The sequence below is a fragment of the Nelumbo lutea genome, chromosome 5, assembly GCF_056320005.1.
Source record: "Nelumbo lutea isolate HS-2025 chromosome 5, American lotus-T2T, whole genome shotgun sequence".
NCBI classification, from domain to species: Eukaryota; Viridiplantae; Streptophyta; class Magnoliopsida; order Proteales; family Nelumbonaceae; genus Nelumbo; species Nelumbo lutea.
In genome coordinates this window covers 45,842,057-45,864,648 of record NC_142688.1, presented here as the reverse complement: position 1 = coordinate 45,864,648, position 22,592 = coordinate 45,842,057, and the positions used below count along the sequence as shown (strand labels likewise).

Sequence of the window (22,592 nt, the reverse complement as noted above, 5' to 3'; positions counted from 1 at the left end):
TCTCATATATTGGATCTAGGCCAGCCAAAAATTTGAATGCTCTACCCTCTTCAACTTGTTTGTCATGTTTCTCCTTATCTCTGGCATTCTCCCAGTCAATGATGAGGTGGTGATCCAGCTCTTCCCATAGTCCTTCTAATGTAGCAAAGTATGTTGCAACACTCATATCTCCTTGCCTCAAGGCAGCAATATCTTGATTCAGTCTATAGATTCGGGCATTATTTTTTTTCTGCCCATAGGTCTTAGACACCTTTTCCCATATCTTGGCAGCTGTGGAGAAATGTTGAACGGTCCTAGCTACCCTTGGAGTCATTGAAGCAAGTAACCAGGACATGACCGTAGCATTCTCTCTTTCCAAATAGCATATTCAGCACTCCCTATTTCGGGTTCTTTCTTCTGCCCGTCCAAGTAGCCGGTAAGATCCCGGGATGTGATAAAGAGCATGGCTGAAACAAACCATTCCCTAAAGTTGTATTCATCTAGCAACACATTTGTTATCTGTAGGCTGTGCAGATTTGGGTTCTCCAAATTAGGAGACCTCCCACTGGCGCTAACATCTCTAGAAGACACTTCCCCGGATATGGAAGACATCTTCTCCGACTTGCAAGAGTACAAAAAACTGTCACACAAGTTATATGAAACCACTTCAGACTTACGGAGCTTGCAGCACTGTAAACTCAGACCGGAGGGTCCGTATCAGGGCTGAAACACCAAGTTCCACTCTGCTGTACTGCTCTAACTACTGCTGTTGCAAGCTGCCACCAAACTGCTGAAGCACCAAACTGAAACCCTTCTGCTGTGTTTAGCCACTATTACCGCAGCCTGGACCTTGCTGTTGTGGCTTCTACCACGCGCTAACCACTGCTATCGCAGGCTGAACCCTCACCCATGAACTGTTCTAGGACTGCTGAGATCAGTCCTCTCTTCCAGATCTGTTCTACACAGATCTCACTTGCCGAATGGCTACAACTTGCTGTGTGTGTCTCTTAGGGCATCAGCTAATGGGACTAACTCCCCTTGGGCCCTACAACCAAAGGAAACCCTAGATATAGTTTTAGTGAGGCAGCTGCTGTAACCAGGCGAGTTTTAGTGCTCTGATACCATGTTTGCCAAACTGAACCTGTCAAGTGAGCAGAGAAGAAGAAGAGGAAGAAGAAGAGGAGAAAGGAAGAAATGTTCAAATGGGCATTGTTCATCAGCCGGCCCTTTTCACTTATATAATAAAAGTATATAAAGTTACATAAAAGGACCAGGATGCCCCTGACTAGTGATGGGACACCCAGCCAAATAAGACACTAAATAAAAATAGGCCCAGTAACTAAAGATTTAATACCCAACGCAGACAAGAGGATAACAAAATATCAGCTGAACCAACACCTAGTAACCTTTGAAACTGGCGCAGTACGGAAACAAACCACGTTGAGAAAAGCTTCAAAGAAAAGAGCAAAAGTCAAATTATCATGAAGAAGAATTCTTCACTAACTAATTAAGAGAAATCAACATCAAAAATTTGTCTTAGCCTTCCCCTAGCTACTCTTTATATAGGCATACACCCTTATGACTCCTACAAGAAAGCTTCCTAATCTATGAAAACACTCCATAATAGAATCCTACTAAAACTCTTCAAAAAGAAAGTCCTAATTGAACAAAAATTCGGAAATCATGATCTAATACTAATTTGGTAATTATGAACTAGAATAGAAGTCTTGTACTAACACTAGCTTGGTAAATTTGAACTAAGATAGAAATTCCGTGCTGGCGCTATCTTGGTAAATTCGAACTAAGATGGAAATTCCGTGTTGGTGATATCTTGGTAAATTCAAATTGAGATGGAAACTTCGTGCTAGCGCTAACTTGGTAAATTCAAACCAGAATAGAAGTTCTGCATTGGCGCTAACTTGGTAATTGATTACTCGGTGATAAGTGACGTCATTCGAGCTTCTTATGTGTCTTGGAGTCATAGTTGTCAAGGCGACACATAGGCGGGCGCCTAGGCGACAAGGCACCCTTTGAGGCTCGCCTCACCTAATCACCTAACAGTTTTCTGCTTCCTACCATAAAATACTTTTTTATTCATTCTTTTTTGAGATTATAATTATAAAATAGACATTATTAAACTAAAATAATCATTTTGTGTTTATATACTAATTTCTTTTTATTATTTTCTTATTTATTAGGGTTTAATCAACACAAACATTGCTAAATGCTGTATTGAACCCTCAAAGACTTAAAAAACCTGAACCAATAAGTAAAGAAGAACTAAAAATTTTATCTAATCACCACATTTTTCTCTTCCATATATTCTTCTTCTACTTCTTCTTCTTCTACTACTACTACTACTACCAATACTTTTTATTTTCTTCTTTTCCTATAACAAAAATAAGGGTTCAGCCCCTATATTTTTTGAATTTTATTTTCCTTCTTTCTTTTCTTCTCATGAATATGTTGATTTTCTATACTTTAATATGAAATTTATACTTTTCTTATGAAAATCATGAATAATTATTAAAGAAATATGGTTATGGTACCTAGGGAACTACCCTAGGATCTACGTTTTTAGCATAAAAAATCCATCGCCTAGGCGACTAGGCACCCCCCAGTCACCTAGCCTCGCCTTGGCACCTTGAAAACTATGCTTGGAGTGGTCCCAACTTGCATAGAACTTATTGGCCTTCTCCTGTACTGCATCATCCTCCCCAGGTCGGGGAGAATCCATCCTCGGATTCAAATCATCATCTGACTGATCGCCAACATATGGTATCAAGTGTTTGACATTGAAAACATCATGATTACGTATATGGCTGGGTAGTTTTAGTCCAATGTTTTAAAACGCGGAGGCGTGACGCGAGGTGTTCCACTACCTAGAGGCGTGAGGCGTAGTTCAGAACGCAAGAGGCACAAGCCTCCCAAACACAAGGAGGCATAAGCCTTGAGAGGAGGGGGGTTAGGAGGAGGATAAAGAGGAAGGGGGATCTCATTTTTTCTTTATTTTTAATAAAAATCTTTTATATTAAGAAGAACAAAGGTGCATAACATTATTTAATAAAAATCTTTTATAAAGGGGGGATCTCATTTTATATTAAGAAGAATAAAGAAAGGGGCAAACCACTTTCTTTCCCCTTATACTTTCTTCCCTTCCCATTCCTTTTCTCTTTTTTTCTTTTCTTTCTTTTTCTTTCCCTTCCCTTTCCTTTTCTCTTTTTTTCTTTTCTTTCTTTTTCTTTCCCTTCCCTTTCTTTTTCCTTTCCTTTCCTTTCCTTTTCTTTCTTTTTTCTTTTTTTTTCTGTCTTTTTATATCAGATGTGCATGAACCACATGAGGCTTACGCCTCTAGCACGCCTCATGAAAAAAGCGCAAGAGGCGTACGCCTCAGAGGTGTTAGCGCCTCTGGCATATGCCTCAGGGCATTTTGGGAGCGCCACACCTAGAGGCGCGCCTCCAGGCGTACGCCTCCCACGCCTTTTAAAACACTACTTTAGTCTATAACCATTCTCATTGATGACTTCAACTATATCTCATATGGTCCAACCTTCCTTGGTGCCAGCTTTCCACGTTGCCCAACCAATAGACGTTCCTCAGTATTTGTTGTCTCTTTAGTAACTGAAAGTGCAGGTGGCTCATGTGATGTAGAGGAAACAATCTGCTTACTCCTGGTCCTTTGTCGTTGGTACCACCTAGGATTAAAAAGATGACGAGGAGGTAATGGAGGAGGAACATGAATATTGGAAAGCGCAGGAGATGATTGTTCCCCCCCCCCTGACTCATCAGGAATAGAAGGAGACTCAAGAGACTCAACAGGGACATGAAGGGGGAGTGCAAACAATTGTGACAAATGCTCCCCCTATGAACAATGCTTGAGATGAATCATAGAAAAGGAGTGGACTCAAAGGTAACATCCATTGAAACATAACGAGTCCTAATGCTAAGATCAAAACAGCAATAACCTTTCCATGTGGAGGCATAACCAAGGAAGATGCACTTATGGGCCTTTGGTTCAAATTTATGTCTCTGGGTACTAGAAATGTGTACATAACAAGTGCAGACAAAGCAGCAATAACCCTTCTGTATTGCGGCTTGATTGCTACAATACAACTTTATAAGCCTATCAATTGAGAATCCCATCTCTTGCAAAAGATTTTTCAGCCATAATAGTTCACATGTAGTATGTGCCATGTCCCTATATTCAACTTTGGCACTAGTTCTTGCTACTATAGTTCGTTTCCTACTCTTCCAAGTCACCAAATTTCCCCCAAGGTAGGTACAATATCCTATAGTGGGTCTCCTATCAAAAACTAAGACAGTCCAATTGACATCTACGTACTCCTCTATCTCAAGAGCTTCTCCATTCTTGTATAGCAATCCATGACCTGGAACTCCAAATATCTGAAAAAATCCTTCGAACTGCACCCCAATGTGGAACCCAAGGATGCTTCATAAACTGACTCACCACATCCACTACAAATGATATGTATGGTTGAGTGATAGTTAGGTAGTTCAATTTATCTACCAACCTTTTGTACCTCTCAAGATCTTCAAACTCTTCACCTGCATCAATACTTAACTTGACATTTGCTTCCATAGGTCTTTCAACTAGTTTGACACCTAACGGTCATGTCTCCTCTAGCAAGTCAAGAACATACTTTCTTCTATTCCCAAAAACTGTTTCAGCAAGGTCTTTTGTTTGGAAGTGATCATGCAGAAAAGTCTTCAATCTATCAATCCAGCCTCCGATTCATAGTTGAACATAGAATGATATACCTAGCACTGTTTCATACCAAACTTCTTTACTACACTAAGCCTACCAAACCATGCACGTGGAGACTGTTTTAGCCCATAAATTGCCTTCCTAAGTCTACAAACCTCACCACCCTCCCCCTAAGTAACAAACCCCGGTGGTTATATACTTCCTCAAGGTAACCATGTAAGAAGGCATTTTTAATGTCAAGCTGAAAGAAGGGCCAATGATACATTGCTGCTAAAGAAATCAATACTCGAACAGAACCAATCTTCGTCACTAGAGAAAAAGTTTTTGTGTAGTCAACTCCATACAACTGATAGTATCCTTTTGCCACTAACTCAGCCTTCAATTTTTCCACACTACCATCTGGTAGATATTTTCACAGTATACACCCACTTATATCCGACAACATGCTTACCAGAACAAAGAGTGGTAAGCTCCCACGTGTGATTGTGTGCCAGTGCAGACAGTTCCTCTTTTATTGCTTAGTGCCACCCTAGGGAGGTAATAGCTTCCTAGATATTCTTAAGAATGGAGACTTAGGATAAAAGAAATATAAATTGTTGATGGGAAGATCAAGATTAGAAGGAAGAGGCACAACTATTGGATCTATTGACAAGGAATAGACCGGATAAGGTGTCAATGCCCGTCTGTGAGTATACACTTGTGTGATGGGTGGCCTTTTAGTAGTAACATGCACTAGAGAAGATGAAGGCTTGGACACAATGGGAACTATAGGAATGGGGTCCTCAACTAGAACAGGAAGAGGGAACGTTGAAGGATGAGGATCATCCAAACTTGTAAGGAAGGGAATAGATTCAAAGAAAGTGACATTTGAACATACAAATGAATGATGGGAGCTGGGGTTGTAACATTTATACACTTTTTGGGTTCTGGAATAGACAAGAAAGATGCATTTTATAGCACGTGCATCTAAATAGTTCAACTTAGGCCCTAAATTATGAACAAAACATACACAACCGAAAATTCTGAGTAAGGGGAAAAGGAGATTAAGTAGGAAACAAGATTGAGAAAGGTAACTGTAGAGAACACTGAAGTGGGCCCCATAGCTACGGTCCCACTGTGTTCGTAGGGTAGAAGATACTCTAGTCTGCCTAGGGTTAGCTATTGGTCATTTAGTTGTTTCAGTTGTTATTTATTTCAGTCTTTGTTTTACTCTATTTGTTATGTAAAGACTAAGGGCAGATCTGTCCTTTCCATGTAATGAGCATAACCTATAAATATTAATTAAAGTGGCGGCGGCAGAACATGAAGCTTTTGCTCCTCCTTTCAACCCTTGTGTTCTACTGCTTCTTCTCCCTCTTTCTCTTCTCTCCTCTTTCTTTCTGCTTATCTTCGATCCTGAGATTCATTAAGGTTCAAGACTGATAACAGTCCTGAACTTCTAGTTGGTATCAGAGCTAAGTTCTCTCATGTGAGTCTAGTCCAGCCGACCACATGAGAACCATCTAAGGCTGGAAGACTGAGAAAGCAGAGTTCGTTGACTGGTTCTTGGAGATCTCCAGAGGATTAGCAGCTGTTTGAAGAAGTATCACAGTTGTAGCAAGTTGGTGATCAGGAAGAATCAGAGAAGGCTAGGGTTCGGGTAACCTTGGTAGGCAGCGAACTGCATTCTACTGTAAGTTTTTTACTTTCTGAGAGAAGTAACATCAGAAAAGATAGGTTGGACCTATCCAGTAAGGGTGGCCGAACTACTCTAGGGTTTTATCTCTCTATTCTCTAGGGTTTCTCTAGGGTTTTGTCCTATCCCTACGGCAAACCCTAGTATTAGGCCGAAACTTGTGATCTTATTCCTGCGGCAAACCCTAGAATTCTCCTCAACATTGATCAGTTTTAGGGTTTCATATTAACCCTAATACAAACCTTATCCGTAAGGCTCTTAGGACTGATTAAAACCTCGAATTGGCTTCAGCATATCAGATTGCCCTTCAAACTGTGTTTCAGTCTTCTTTTGGGGTTTCAAACACTTTTGAAGGGGTGAAAACAGTTCGGACTGTTGCTGTTGTGTGTGGTTATTGATTTCAGATCAGTCTTATATATATTTCATGCACATCTATCGTGAGTACAGATTGGTTCTCTACTGATTTTGTGACTGTTGTTGGGACTTCTAGTGCTGGTTTTGACTGTATTAACCATAATCTTTGATACTTCTGGTTCTTGACTGAAATGGAGCTTAAGAATCAGGCAGAAGGCAGTTTTGGGAACAGCAGTTATGGTGGTGGTTCTGAGACAGGTTTTCAGATTACAACCGTAAAGTTTGATGGATCAAACTACTTGGAATGGGCCCAATCAGCCATGATGGCTATTGGGGGAAGGGGCAAAGTAGGGTATCTCTTGGGAGATGTAGCAGAACCTTCCAAGGGAGAACCTGCGTATACCAAGTGGGTCCAAGAAAACTACTTGGTTATGACATGGCTCTGTAATCCAATGCGGCCCCATATCAGCCGAAAATACTTATGGGCAAAGACAGCCAAGGAGATATGGAATGTGATGAAAGAGACTTACTCCCAACCCCTTAATGTTGCCAGAGCATATGAGTTGAAATGTGAGGTGAATGCCCTTAAAGAAGGAGAGAAACCGGTGTCAGTCTATTTCTCTAACTTGCAGTCCCTGTGGCATGAGATTGATCACTTAGAGACTCTTGAGTGGGAGAGTCCCAAAGATGCTCAGATACATAGAAAGCACATTGAGACAAACAGAGTGTTTGAGTTTCTGGCAAGACTGAATTCAGAATACGATATTGTGAGGCAACAGATCTTGACCAGAGATAGTGTGACCCTCTCTCAGGCATACTCCTTAGTGCACAGTGAAGAGACCAAGAGGAAAGTCATGATGCAACCTCAGCCGCTTACACCTGCCTTGGTAGCTGTCAAACCCAAAATAGAGGGTGATTCAGAGAGGGACAGAAAGAAGGAAGATAAAAGGGATGTGGTGTGTGAGCATTGCAAGAAACCTAAACACACAAAAGAAACATGTTGGAAGTTGCATCCATATTTGGTCCCGGCAAAGTTGAGAAATAAAAGGAGTAATGCTCATGTGGCTACGACTACTGATTCAGCATCCTCATCTGGCACGAGAGGCACACCATTAGAGACCTTAGCTGCAGTTCAGGCAACTCTAATACAATTGGAGAAGGAAGTTGGCAGTTCAGCTCAGTTACCGCAGTCATCATCAGCTCCAGCTACATCGGCCTTTGCACACTCAGGTACTCGAGCCTCAGTCTACCATGCCTCCGCTCCAGGTACTACTGAACCGTGTTGGGTAATAGATTCAGGTGCATCTGACCATATGACCAGCTTGCCCTCTCTGTTTACTACTTATCACTTATCTTCTGGTAGGGATAAAGCATCTATAGCTGATGGCTCTCTTGTCCCTATTTCTGGCAAGGGTGACATCAAACTGTCAGATACTATATCCTTGTCCTCTGTCTTGCATGTTCCTAAACTGGATACTAACCTCCTTTCCGTCAGTAGCATTACCAAACATTTGAACTGCTCAGTAACTTTCTTTCCTGACCGATGTGTTTTTCAGGACATGGAGACGAAGAAGGTGATTGGGACTGGCTGTGAGACGAATGGGATCTATCTGCTCGGGGAGAGTTCTCGTCGGGAAGAGTCAGTGGATAAGAAGTTACTTGTTTCTCAAGTTGTGAGTCTGGTTATGTTGTGGCATAACCGATTGGGTCATTTATCTTTTTGGTCCTTGAAGAGTCTGTTTCCTACTTTGTTTGAGTCTGTTGAGTTATCTCAGTTGAAGTGTGAAAGTTGTGAGTTGGCTAAACATTGTAGAAACTCTTATTCATTGAGTAATAAAAGGAGTAATAGTTCTTTTGATATTGTGCATACTGATGTTTGGGGGCCATATCACATTCCTTCTATGGGGGGGTACAGGTATTTTTTGCTATTTGTTGATGACCACACCCGTTTTTCATGGGTTTATCTTATGCGATCACGAGATGAGGTGCCTGTCCTGACCCAAAACTTCCACCAAATGATCCTAACACAATTTGATGCCAGGATAAAAGTACTTATATCTGATAATGCAAAGTAATACTTTGCTAAGCCATTGGCATCGTACCTCCTTAATCATGGGGTTATCCACCAGAGCACGTGTCCTCATACACCTCAGCAGAATGGGGTTGCAGAGAGGAAGAATAGGCTCATCTTGGAGGTGGCTAGAAGTATTATGTTTACCTCCAATGTCCCTATTCGCTTCTGGGGTGATGCTATCCTTACGGCGGTATATCTTATTAATCAGATTCCTTCTCGGGTTCTTGATATGAAACCTCCTTTTTCCCTTCTATACCCCAATGAGGAGTTGTTCACTATTCCCCTCAAGACATTTGGTTGTACCTGTTTTGTTCAGCTTCTTGGTCCCAATCACTCCAAGTTTCAATCCAAGGCCTCCAAATGCATCTTTCTTGGTTATGCACAAACTCAAAAGGGTTATTGTTGTTATGATCCTATCTCCGGGAAGAAGTTTGTATCCATGGATGTCACTTTCTTTGAGGAGACACCCTACTATTCTCGGGTCTCTCCTCAAGGGGAGAGTAGTGAGCGTGGAGATTTGGGTCTTTTTCTTTAGGGGGAGGAGTGCAGTGAGGACAGGGTTAATACCTTTGGGGCTGTTCCCTTACCTATTCCAGTTGATGATGAGGGTTGTAGTAGCGAGGGTGGTCAAAGGGATCGGGAGTTGAGAGTCTATCATAGGCGATGCAGGCAGATTGATCCTGGTCATCAGCAGTCCCAACCAGCTACAATCTCTTCTGCGGCTCCAAGTCCAGATATTACAATCCCAGGGCCCACAGAGACTCCTTCCATTGTTGCTACCTCACCCTCTGCAGATGACCTTGACCTTCCCATTGCCCTCCGTAAAGGAAAACGGCATTGCACCACATCTACAGCCCACTGCATCTCCCAGTTTTTGTCCTATGATCGCCTATCTCCCTCCTACAGGTCCAGTCAGATCATACATTATTCATCAAGAGGGTAGAGTCGTCACTGACACTACTTGCAGTTTATGTTGATGATATTGTGGTCACAGGAAATGACAACCATGAGATTGAGTCCCTCAAACAGCTTCTTCATCAAGAGTTTGAGGTGAAAGATCTGGGTACACTACGGTATTTTTTGGGTATTGAGGTTGCTAGATCTAAGCAGGGGATCTTTGTCTCTCAGAGGAAATATGTGTTAGATCTCTTGGCTGAAACTGGAAAGCTAGGTGTCAAACCTGCAGATACACCTATTGAACAGAACCACAGGATTAATGCAGAGAGTGGGGAGCTGCTTGAAGACAAAGTTATGTTCCAACGATTAGTGGGAAAGCTCCTATATCTATGCCTTACCCGACCAGACATCAGTTATGCCGTTAGTGTTATCAGTCAGTACATGCATTCTCCTAGAACCACACACCTTCTAGCAACAGAAAGAATACTAGCATATTTGAAGAGATGCCCGGGTAGAGGTATACTGTTCAAGAACAATGACCACATGAAGGTGGAAGTCTATACAGATGCCGATTGGGCTGGGAGTGTTGATGACAGAAGGTCTACCTCTGGATATTGTGCTCTTGTGGGAGGTAACCTGGTTTCTTGGCGGAGTAACAAACAAAGTGTTTTCTCTTGATCCAGTGCTGAAGCTGAGTATAGGTCAATGGCTAATGGAGTGGCTGAAATTCTTTGGCTGAGATCACTACTTGAGGAGTTGGGTGTTGAGTATGAGAAGCCCCTGATGCTGTATTGTGATAATCAAGCGGCTATTAATATAGCACACAACCCAGTGCAGCATGACAGGACTAAACATATTGAAGTTGATCGACACTTTGTACGAGAGAGGGTCTCATCACAAGAAGTATGTCTCCCATACATCACCTCCAATATGCAACTGGCAGATATCCTCACTAAAGTTGTATCACGGAAGAAGCTAGAGGCAGATCTATCCAAGTTGGGAATGATAAACATTTATTCCCAACTTGAGGCGGAGTGTAGAGAACACTGAAGTGGGCCCCACAGCTACGGTCCCACTGTGTTCGTAGGGTAGAAGATACTCTAGTCTGCCTAGGGTTAGCTATTGGTCATTTAGTTGTTTCAGTTATTTATTTCAGTCTTTGTTTTACTCTATTTGTTATGTAAAGACTAAGGGCAGATCTATCCTTTCCATGTAATGAGCATAACCTATAAATATTAATTAAAGTGGCGGCGGCAGAACATGAAGCTTTTGCTCCTCCTTTCAACCCTTGTGTTCTACTGCTTCTTCTCCCTCTTTCTCTTCTCTCCTCTTTCTTTCTGCTTATCTTCGATCCTGAGATTCATTAGGGTTCAAGACTGATAACAGTCCTGAACTTCTAGTGTAACTAACTTCCAAGGATAGACATAGGCATCTAATTGATGAGAAAACATGATGCAAGTACAAAGTCACTCCAAAAACGCTTGGGAACATTCATATTGTGCATAATGGACCAAGTAGTTTCAAGTAAGTGTCGGTTCTTTCGTTCAACCATGCCATTCTATTACAGTGTGTAAGTACAAGAAGTTTGATGAATGACACCATGTTGCTCTAAATATTGATGAAATGGTGTTGAACAATGCTCTTTTACACTATCAAAATAGAGAATTTTAACATGAACACGAAAGTGAGTATGAATTTCAGCATGAAATTTTTGGAAAATATAGAACAATTCACTTATTTCTTTCATATGATAAAGCCATATCATCCTTGAATAGTCATTAACAAATTATAAAATACTTGTAACCATTGTACGACACGATTTTACTTAGACCTCAAACATCTGAAGGAACTAAAGAACAAGGACTCAAAACCCAACTATCAACTCTATAACTAAAGGAAGCTCTATGATGTTTTCCAAACTAACACAACTCACAATCCAAAGAAGAAAAATGACTCAATGATGGAACAAATAACTTTAGAGCCTTGAGAAATGGATGGCTAAGTCTACAGTGCCACTAGAGAGGAGTGAGGGAAGACTAAGTGCTACTTTTAGACCACCACCATCAAGATAATACAATCCACCAACTTTTCCCCCACCAATCTTCATCCTCGTCTTGAGATCTTGAAGCAAACAAGAAGAGAGGTAAAAGGTGATAAAACAATTAAGAGATCTAGTCAATCTACTAGCAGGCATGAGGTTAAATGGGAATTTGGATACATATAAAACAGAGGATAAAGATAAATATGTAGGTCAACATTACCAACACCACAAATAAGAGAGGTAAAACCATTAGCTAGGGTAACTATTTGTGATGTGGAAGACTAGGAGAAAGAAAAAAACACACCTTGAGTCTCAGTCATATGATCATAGGCTCTAGAATCAATATCCAATGTTAAAGCTTGGATGCCAAGCAAGCCATACTTGAGTGAGCAAGAGTTGTGTTCTGTTGAGAGGAAGCCTAAAGAAATTTTTCATACTCATCATGTGGGACACTCACCATTTCCTTCCTAGAAGCACCTGTAGATGTGGAAGGTGTCTAATCAGCCTGCTGGTTCTTACTAACTGCACCACCACCACTAGTCACAGCATGATTGGCCCATGTAATTGGGTGGGTCATGCAAGTCATAACAGAAGTTGACAATATCTCTAGCCCACAATGTGCACCTCCTAGGACCATTACTCTGCCCTCTACCATGACCTCCCCTTGAATTTCAACATCCACCTCGTCCACCAGTACAATTAAACATAGGACCACATCGATTCCCTAGGGTTCCACATCCACCTCCACCACCTCTATTCCCACAACCCTCCCCCTCTTGCCACCACAAAAACATACCTATCAGAGAGGGTAGAATTCTCCGAAGATCCAATAGAAATTCCTTGGAGTCAGGCAAACAACTCTTCAAGAGAGGGAAGAGTAGATTTTCCTAGTATTTGTGCCCTCACAAGTTCATATTCAGATTTCAATCCCACTAAAAACCTGGTTACATCAAGAAGTTCCCATTGTTGTTGCTGAATTTTAACATATGAGGTCAAGTGGTGATACACAATAAGCTCATTCCGAAGGTTTCTCATACTAACATAATATGCCTCTAGGCTCTAATTTCCTTGCTGCAAATTGAAGTATTCCCGATAAAGTTGGTATACTCAGGTGGTGTTACCTTGGTCAGAAAAAAGTTTCTTAGCATGGTCCCAAACCGACTTGGTTGCATCTAAGAACATAAAATTCACACTAATTTTGGGCTCCATGGAATAGATACAACCAAGTCGATTTGGGCTGGGAGGGCTTCAAGTCAGGTCGGGTTAGGTCGGGTTGAGGCCAACCCTAGCCCAACCCTACATTCTAAATCCCCAACCCTAACCCTAACCCAACCCGACCTTCAACCTGACCTACCCAACCCTAACCCTAACTAATTCCTTAAACCCTAACCCAACCCGGCCCAACCCAATGTCAACTTTGGGTTGGGTTAGGCTCGGGTTGGGCCCAACCCAACCTTCTTCCCATCCCTTAAAATCTGGTAGAAAAATAAGTATTTTGTTTGCTGAAATAGGACTATCGAATGAGAGAAGAAGAGGAAGAAGAAGAAGAAGATATGAGATGGGCGGCAGAATAGTCCTCAGCCAGCCCTAATCTATTATATATAAGAACATTACATAATGTTACATAAATAGACAAGAATGCCCCTGATTAGTAATGGGACACCTAGTCAAAATAAACACTAAATAAGATTAGGCCCAGTAACTAAGGCCCAATAACTAATGACTTAAGACCCAACAAAGATAAACATACAAATTAAGACAGCCGAACCAACACTCCCCCTCAAGCTAAGCATGGATGTCAATCATGTTTAGCTTGCCAAGTAAGTCCACGAATTTCACTGTAGCTAGCCCTTTAGTCAGAACATCTGCAATCTGCATCTCGGAGGGAGTATAAGGAATGCAGAGTTCTTCTGAGACAACTCTTTCTCTAACAAAGTGACGGTCTATCTCAATATGTTTCATTCTATCATGTTGCACTGGGTTATTTGCAATGTTGATGGCAGCCTTGTTGTCACAATTCAACCTGAGAGGACACTCAATCTTTATTCCAAGTTCACCAAGCAGGATCTTAAGCCATAAAATTTCAACAACACCATGAGCCATAGCTCGGTATTCGGCCTCTGCACTAGATCTAGCAACCACATTCTGTTTTTTACTCCTCCATGTAACTAAATTTCCCCCAACAAAGGTGCAGTACCCAGAAGTAGATTTCCTGTCCCCAACAGAGCCAGCCCAATCTGCATCAGTATATCCTTCAACTTCAATTTTACTGTTTTTCCTGAACATAATCCCTTTCCCCGGGCAAGACTTCAAATATTTGAGGATCCTTTCCACAGCTTTCATGTGAGGGATTTTAGGAGTGTGCATGAACTGACTGACAACATGCACAGCATAAGCAATGTCAGGGCGAGTGAGGGACAGGTAAATCAACTTCCCTACCAGCTTTTGGTATCTTTCCTTATCAAGGTATTCCTCTCCTACTGACTCCTGTAGACCATGATTTTGTTCTATTGGAGTATCTGCTAGCCTACATCCCATCATGCCTGTCTCTTGAAGAAGATCAAGGATGTATTTCCGCTGACATATATAGATGCCCTCTTTGGACCTTGCAACTTCAATCCCAAGAAAGTATCTCAGTTGGCCCAGGTCTTTGATCTCAAACTCAGCAACCAAAACCTCCTTTAGTCTTTTAATCTCTTCCTGATTATCCCCTGTAATTACCATATCATCCACATAGACAATAAGTGTCGTAAGTTTTCCATTTCTCTTATGAATAGGGTATGATCTGCCCCACTTTGAGTGTAACCCCCTTTCTTCATGACCCCACATAGCTTCTCAAACCAAGCTCGAGGGGACTGCTTAAGGCCGTATAGGGCTTTTCTCAGTCTACATACCTTCTTGCCAAAACCATAACCTGGTGGAGGATCCATGAACACCTCTTCATGCAAGTCGCCATTCAAGAAAGCATTCTTCACGTCCAACTGATGTAGCTCCCATGAGAAATTTGCAGCTAATGATAATAGAACTCGGATTGTGCTGAGTTTTGTCACCGGAGCAAAGGTTTCTTTGTAGTCAATCCCTTCTTTTTGAGTAAACCCTTTTGCTACGAATCTAGCCTTGTTCCTCTCAATGGACCCATCCTCCCTATGCTTCACAGTGAACACCCACTTGCATCCAACAGTGCCTTTCCCTTCTGGTAGATACACTAATTCCCAAGTCCTTGCTTTCATTAAGGCCTTCATTTCTTCGTCCATAGCCTCTCCATTTTGGGTCAGATACTACCTCAGAATACCTGGTAGGAACATGCACAGAAGAGAGAGCAGACACAAAAGAACAATAATGAGGAGACAAATGTGAGTAAGACACAAAATCAGCAATGGGGTGTCTGATGGTACACGAACGAGTAGACTTACGAAGGGCAATAGGAAGATCCAAGTCAGAGGAACTGATAAGATTACCTTGAGTTTCAGAGAAAGGTTGATCCGAATCCAATTGGTTGCTGTCATGAGTTAGAGGACCCTTCTTCCTTCTGTTGTAGGTGATTCTGATATCTCTTTGCAGCCTACTGGAGTCTTCAGTAATATTTGCAACATCACTAGTAGTAGCTGGTACAATGGGAGCCTCACTAGATTCACCCGGGATACCACAACTAGGTGGATCAAGAGGAGAAGATGGAAGGCCTGAGGTAGAGAGAGGTACAAAGAATGGAGGAACAGAAGAATCCTCTTCCATCCCACTAGTCTCCCCCTAAAGAGGATTCTGGGAAGAATGAAAATAGGATTGAGACTCAAAGAATACCATATCCTTTGTGACATATTTTTTCTTGGTGACTGGATTATAACACTTGTATCCCTTCTGAGTAGAGGAGTACCCCAAAAAGATTCCCTTTGTAGCCCTAGGATCCAATTTGGTCTTCTTCGGATCCTTGACATGTATAAAGCATACACAACCAAAGACTCTCGGTGGAAGAGAAAAGTCAGGAAGATGAGGGCAAAGAACAGAGAAAGGAGTTTTCATCCCCAATACCTTGGATGGCATTCGATTTATCAGATATGATGCAGTAAGGATTGCTTGAGACCAATAGTTTTTTGGAACTTTGTGCTGAAATAGTAAGGCTCGAGCAGTCTCCAATAGGTGCCTATTCTTGCGCTCAGCAACCCCATTCTGTTGGGGGGTACTAGCACAAGACGACTGATGAATCGTTCCAGCATCCTCCATAAACAGATTCAAGGACCTTTCAAAGTATTCTGCAGCATTATCTGACCTGAATTGTTTGACCTTCGTACCAAATTGTGTTTCAATCATTTTGCAAAATGTCATGGTTACCCGCGGCACTTCTTCTCGTGCTTTTAATAAGTAAATCCATGTGCATCGAGAATAATGATCAATGAAATTGATAAAGTATCGAAAGCCATCAACAGAATCAATGGGAGAGGGGCCCCAAACATCAGAGTGGACTAAGTCAAAAGAAGCTCGAATTTCATTACTCGAAGTTGAATAAAAAGTTCTACATTGCTTTGATAGTTGACAGACTTCACAAACTAACTCTTGACTTGAAACACCTTTGAATAATTCTGGAAACAACACTTCCAATGATGAAAAAGGTAAATGACCTAGCCTAGCATGCCACAGATGTAACCTAGCTATTGACTCCACATTGGACTGACTACAAGTAGCAGATGTTTGCAAGGCCGAACTGATGTCTGCATCAAGGTAGTAGAGACCTCCACACTCATGATCGCTCCCAATCGTTCTCTTCGTCAATCTGTCCTGAAAGACACAATGAGTAGGAAAAAAGGTTATGCTACAATTCAAATTTTTGGTAAGCTTTGAAATAAATAAGAGATTTGAAGAAAGATTGGGAACATGCAAGACAGATTTGAGTGAGAGGTCCTTGCTTAGGTCAACCACTCCTTTCCCAGAGATGGTAGAGAGAGAACCATCAGTAGCCCTCATTTTATCTTGGCCAGACATTAAATGATAGGAAGAAAATAGAGAAGACATGTGTGTCATGTGGTCAGTTGCACCAAAATCAATAATCCAAGAGGCAGGATCAATAGTACTAGTTGCACTAAAGGCAGAGACAATACCTGATCTGGCAAGGGAGGAGGATGGAAGAGAATTGGTCCTTAGACGGGCTAGGGCCCGGCTAAGTACCTCTACCTCATCGGCAGTAAAACCCAAGGATCCGGTTCGAGGGGAATTAGTAGTCTGTCCCATGGAAGAGGAAGTAACTATAGATGAGTGTTTTGAACCATCATCACTTTGACCCGTTGCCAGATTCACACTTGCAGATTGACCCTTCAGATGCTTCTTATCTTTCCTCAATGCAGCTGGCTTTAGATGCGGATGGAGAACCCAATAGGTCTCTTTCACATGCCTTTCCGCTCCACAGAGGGTGCACTTCATATGTCTCTTGTCAGAGTGCCTGTTTCCCCTTTGATTTGTAGAGATTAGGGCCAAATGTTCCACAGACTGTTTAGCTAGTTTTGTTTGAGTATCAACCTGCATCTCTTTTCTTCTCACCTCTTCATTTCTCACAAGGTAGTAAACATGATGTAAGTCTGGCATTTCATCCCTTCCCAGAATTTGGGACCTTATGCTCTCATACATAGGATCTAGGCCAGCCAGAAACTTAAATGCTCTACCCTCTTCAACTTGTTTGTCATGCTTTTCCTTGTCTCTGGCACTCTTCCAATCAATAATAAGGTGGTGATCTAACTCTTCCCATAGTCCTTCTAGTGTAGCAAAATATGTTGCAACACTCGTATCTCCTTGCCTCAAGGCAGCAATGTCTTGATTCAGTCTGTAAATTCTGGCATTATTCTTTTTCTGCCCATAGGTTTTAGAAACTTTTTCCCATATCTTGGCAGCCGTGGAGAAATGTTGAATAGTCCTAGCTACTCTTGGAGCCATTGAGGCAAGTAGCCAAGACATAACTGTAGCATTCTCCTTGCGCCAAGCTGCATATTCAGCACTCCCCACTTCTGGTTCCTTCTTCTGCCCGTCCAAGTAACCAGTGAGTTCCCAGGATGTGATGAAAAGCATGGCTGAGACAGACCATTCTCTGAAGTTGTACTCATCCAACAACACACTTGTGATTTGTAAGCTGTGCAGATTTGGATTCTCCAGATTAGGAGACCTCCCACGAGCCCTAACATCTCTAGAAGACACTTCCCTGGATATGGAAGACATCTTCATTTACTCGTAAATGTCAAGACTGTAAACGCAATATATAGTGAATTGTTTCACACTTACGGAACTTGCTGCACTGTAAACTCAGTCCTGAGAACCTGACACAAAGCTGAAACACTGAGTACTACACTGCACACTGTGCCCTAATTACTATTGTCACAGATTATACTCTGTTGTGCTACCTTCTGCTGTGTTCTAATCACTGCTGGCGCAGCCTGCAACTTGTTGTGTTGGCTTCTACTGTGTGCTAAGCACTACTATCGCAGGTTATAACCTCACCCACGAACAGTTCTAGGACTGCTGAGATTAGTCCTTCCGCCTAGATCTGTTCAACACAGATCTATCTTAGCCAAATGGCTACAGTCTGTTGTACTGCGTCTATTGGGGCATCAGCCTCTGGGTCTAACTCCCCTTGGGCCCTACAACCAAGGGAAACCCTAGATGTAGGTCTAGCTGTGTTCTACGACCAACCCTAGGGTTTCTTTGCAGCAACCAAAAAAAAAGATGAGAAAGTTAACTGCGAGTAGAAGAAGAGGCGGCTACTGTAACCAGTCGAAAGATTAGTGCTCTGATACCATGTTTGCTGAAATAGGGCTCTCGAATGAGAGAAGAAGAGGAAGAAGAAGAAGAAGATATGAGATGGGCGGCAGAATAGTCCTCAGCCAGCCCTAATCTATTATATATAAGAACATTACATAATGTTACATAAATAGACAAGAATGCCCCTGATTAGTGATGGGACACCTAGTCAAAATAAACACTAAATAAGATTAGGCCCAGTAACTAAGGCCCAATAACTAATGACTTAAGACCCAACAAAGATAAACATACAAATTAAGACAGCCGAACCAACATATTTGATTATCATGAGCTATGACTTATGACAGAAATTTTCTCAAAAATATAAATTCATGAAATCAACAATAAAGAAACATAAAACTATGGAAATAAAATCACTAATAACAACTCATAGGATCAAGCAAATAATTTGAATACATTTGATAGGTCATACATAAAAATTACAAGACAAAAGGAAAAGACAAGTCCATGTCAAAAGGTAGTTATCCATTGGAAGGAACTTGTTTCAAGTTTTTAATGTGGCAATGGCCGATATCATTTGAATTTTTTTTTTTTTGTTTTAAAAACAATTATTTTGTTGGACTGCCGAAAAGAAAGAATACTTAAATAGCTTTTTTTTTTGAAAGAGAATACTTTAACAGTTTAACTCCTTAAATAAGTGTATTATGATTTCTGAGTTCTTTATAGAAAAAAAATAAAGGATAAAAGAATTACACCAATTCTAAAATAATACAGCCTTGATTTAGAATAAAAACAAAGATGAAGTCAGACTATTGTTTACTTTTTTGTTAGATTTTAAAATAAGAAAAAGTTAAGAATTCGGCAAACCCAATGAACAATTAAACAATTAAATAGTATAGCAACTAGAAAGTAGAAACTTAGCAAGCTCCGCCCTGGATTTATGTTAACTTGTTAAGGTATCACTAATAGAGTAACAATTACACAAATAGTAAAATAACAGGCCCTACTGCCCTATTCTAATCATCCTAGAACAAGAAACCTAACCCAAAAATCTGAAATAGTATGTGACTGTGTCAGTGTTGAGTGACGAACATAGGTGAATGTTTAGATTAGTAAAAAACTAAAAAACACCATTTGAGACAAAAAATAATTAATGGTGTGCCATCAGGCGTGAGTTGTGAGTGACGAACAGGTGAATGGCTTATCCATATCTGTTCATATTGGTAAAAAACTAAAAATATCTACTGTGCTTTAATATTTTTATTGTACATACCAATAAAAAGTTAAAAACACCATTTGATCTAACATGAAAGAAAAGGAAGAAATCAAAAAAAAATAATGAGATTTAACACTTGCAGTTATGCAGCAGCAAGCTATCAGCTATGGGTGATGAGCGTCTGGGCGGAAAACAGGAGAGAGTAGAACACTTTAGATGGTAGACCACTATAGTGTAGACTCTGTACTTCTGTAGTCTATACTTTGTAGATGGGCGGCAAATAGCCAAATAAGAGAGAGGAGAGCAGTCGACCACTGTAGATGGGCAGCAAAGAGGAGAGTAGAAGAATAAAATTTTCAAAAAACACAAAAGGTTATTAGGGTTTTAGTTTTTTTTATTACTTGATTAGGATGTGATTAACTTAAAGAAAGGCACGCTAGTATTGTAGGGGGGCTATACAACTATCATGCATCTAAACAAATCAATGTATGTTATATATATAATTATATATATATATGACATGTAGTAGAGTTGTAGACTAGTAGACTAGTAGTCTAGTACTATAGGGGTCAGGTTCGGGTTGGGTTGGGTTGGGTTGCCCGAGGGGTCAACCCTAACCCTAACCTGATCATCAACCCGGCCCAACCGAGCCCGACTTTTTCAATTTGGGTTTGGGCCAACCCGGCCCAAGTTGCAGCCCTGTATTATTCTACAACCAAGTCAAAATTTGTGCATCCTCTTGTTCCCACTCACTGTACCCCTAAGATTCAGACGAGGGTTTCTCCTCCTCCACATATTTTACCTCCTTGACTCTCAGAAACACTTCCACTAACTTAGCCCATGGCACATGATTCTCACCATTTAATTTGATAGATGCAATCAGTACATTTAGGTAATGGGGGGAAATCATAACACCAGATTTATTATCACTACCCTCTCTAATCGTTTCCATTGTTAAAAATAAATAAATAAAAACTTCAATCACCAAGAGCACCCTTCACTATTCAGCACTCACTACACCACAAATAATTAACTATTTCTGAAGCACTCACTGTCGTAAGGTTCAGCATCAAAACCCTATTGTAAAGAACAGTCCTTACACATATCTACCAATCAAAACTGCCAAACAATTGAAATCCAGTCTGAAAGGGGGAGAAAACACCATGTTATATAGTCCAATTATGAAGTCCTGCTCACACCTGTCTACGAACCAGCCCTCTTCGAGTCATCGAGTAGAAGGTTTCTAGCATACTACTGAAACAAACACCACCACGATACTGGAGGCATGATTACCTCCTAGAAGGAAAAACGACCAACCCTTTTTAGCCTCTTATCGATCTTCCAACTGGTTGATGAGATATCTCAAAAAACTCAGATCTGATATGGCGATGCAAAGAGAAAAAAAAAAAAAAAAACTGATTTCCATTGCACTGATACCATGTTAATGGTTCAATCAACACTGGTTCAGTTCTAGGTCTGAAATAAGAAAGAAAGAGAGAAGGAGAAGAAGAGAAAGAAGAGAAGAGAGAAATAGAGAGATCGGCCAGAGAGAAAAAGATCTCACTCTCTCACCCAACCAACCTTTTATTTATAGTTTATGCATTGAAATACAAAGACAATTATGTCCCTCATTAAGTATGGGACATACAACTTAAACAAAGACAAAATAGACAGTTCACCTCTAATTACATGACAAAAAGGCCAAACTACCCTCATGCTGCCAACTCTATCATGTCTAATATAAATAGCAATCTTTGGGTCTGATTCTGCACCCCTTTTGTCATTCTTTTTTGTCTTCTTCCCTTCTGATTTCTCTCTCTTTCTCTCCTGTTTTCTTGCTGTTTTTTCTTACTAAAACAGATCTAATTACCATTTGTTACAGCCAACTATTTACAAAAAAATTAAGGAAGAGGAAACTACATCATCTAACAAAGTTCTTAAGATTCAAAAAAGCTGGTGACAGGAAGAATGAAATACCCTTTGACTCAAGAAGATCATATGGGTGGACCAAACATAGTAGCGATGAGAAATGTACTGTTCTGGCCTCAATAGTTTCTCCAAATCTGACAACCTTAATATCTGGAGGGAAAAAAATCAAGCATGCATAGAATTTCGGAATAGTATGAAAAGAAATAATTAAAAACAGCCACGAATAAAAGAATAAACTATAAAAGATATGCACATAAATGGATTACATATGAATAGTACTCAATGCAATGGAGAATGGAAAATTAGACAACAACAAAAAATAGCAAATCACTTATGCCATCAGAAAAGTAAAAGTGAGGATTAAGAATGTGAGCTCAGAGCTAGAACCAGGTTTCATGGAAAAGATTCCAAAGAAAAGACCTTCTCAGGTTTTTCAGAAGGGAAGAAAAGGGGCATTCTTATGGTATAAAATGGTATGGCTAGCAGGAAAAAAATGCATTGGTTATGTTGGTATTCAACATTGACACAAGGTTATCCATAGAAGTGATAATAGATTCCGGAATCCTGACACATAAATCAGTTTCTGGCATAAGTAAATTTGAAAAATGTGAGTAGCCTTGTTACAGTGATAGTTGGACCTCAGGTAACAAGGTATGCGGCTCCAAACTTTGATAAATTTTAATCAAATGGGAGGTAATTGCCTTGCTTGTCTCCTATCTACATGGTTGGCATCAGCCAATCAATGGATGATTGATGTTGATTCCTAAGGTTGACTTTCAGTGGTCATTCCTTCCAATCCCTTAGGCTCAGTTTGGAAGGAGTACGAATACAAATATGTAGAGTGCAATGCCTTGTATTTTTTATTATCTTGTAGGTATTTGTATTGTACATATTTGTATTTGTACTCTTTCAAAACTGAGCCTTAATGTGTCCTCTTTGGCTGCTTTTCCATCTCAGCTTTTCTGG

At 40.7% G+C, this 22,592-nt stretch overlaps 1 protein-coding gene across 9 annotated transcripts in view; it reads right to left on the bottom strand.

Annotated features, from left to right (window-relative positions):
* LOC148852128 (uncharacterized) overlaps positions 1–22,592 on the bottom strand; it is a 76,394-nt gene that overhangs the window by 12,959 nt on the left and 40,843 nt on the right. For 8 of the 9 annotated variants that reach the window (XM_088946667.1, XM_088946668.1, XM_088946669.1 and 5 more), the window contains one exon: positions 21,675–21,776. The exons of the other annotated variant lie outside the window; for it this stretch is intronic. In XM_088946667.1, the coding sequence (XP_088802793.1) occupies positions 21,675–21,776 (102 nt within the window). The remainder of the gene's footprint in view (positions 1–21,674; positions 21,777–22,592) is intronic. 9 annotated transcript variants of the gene reach the window in all.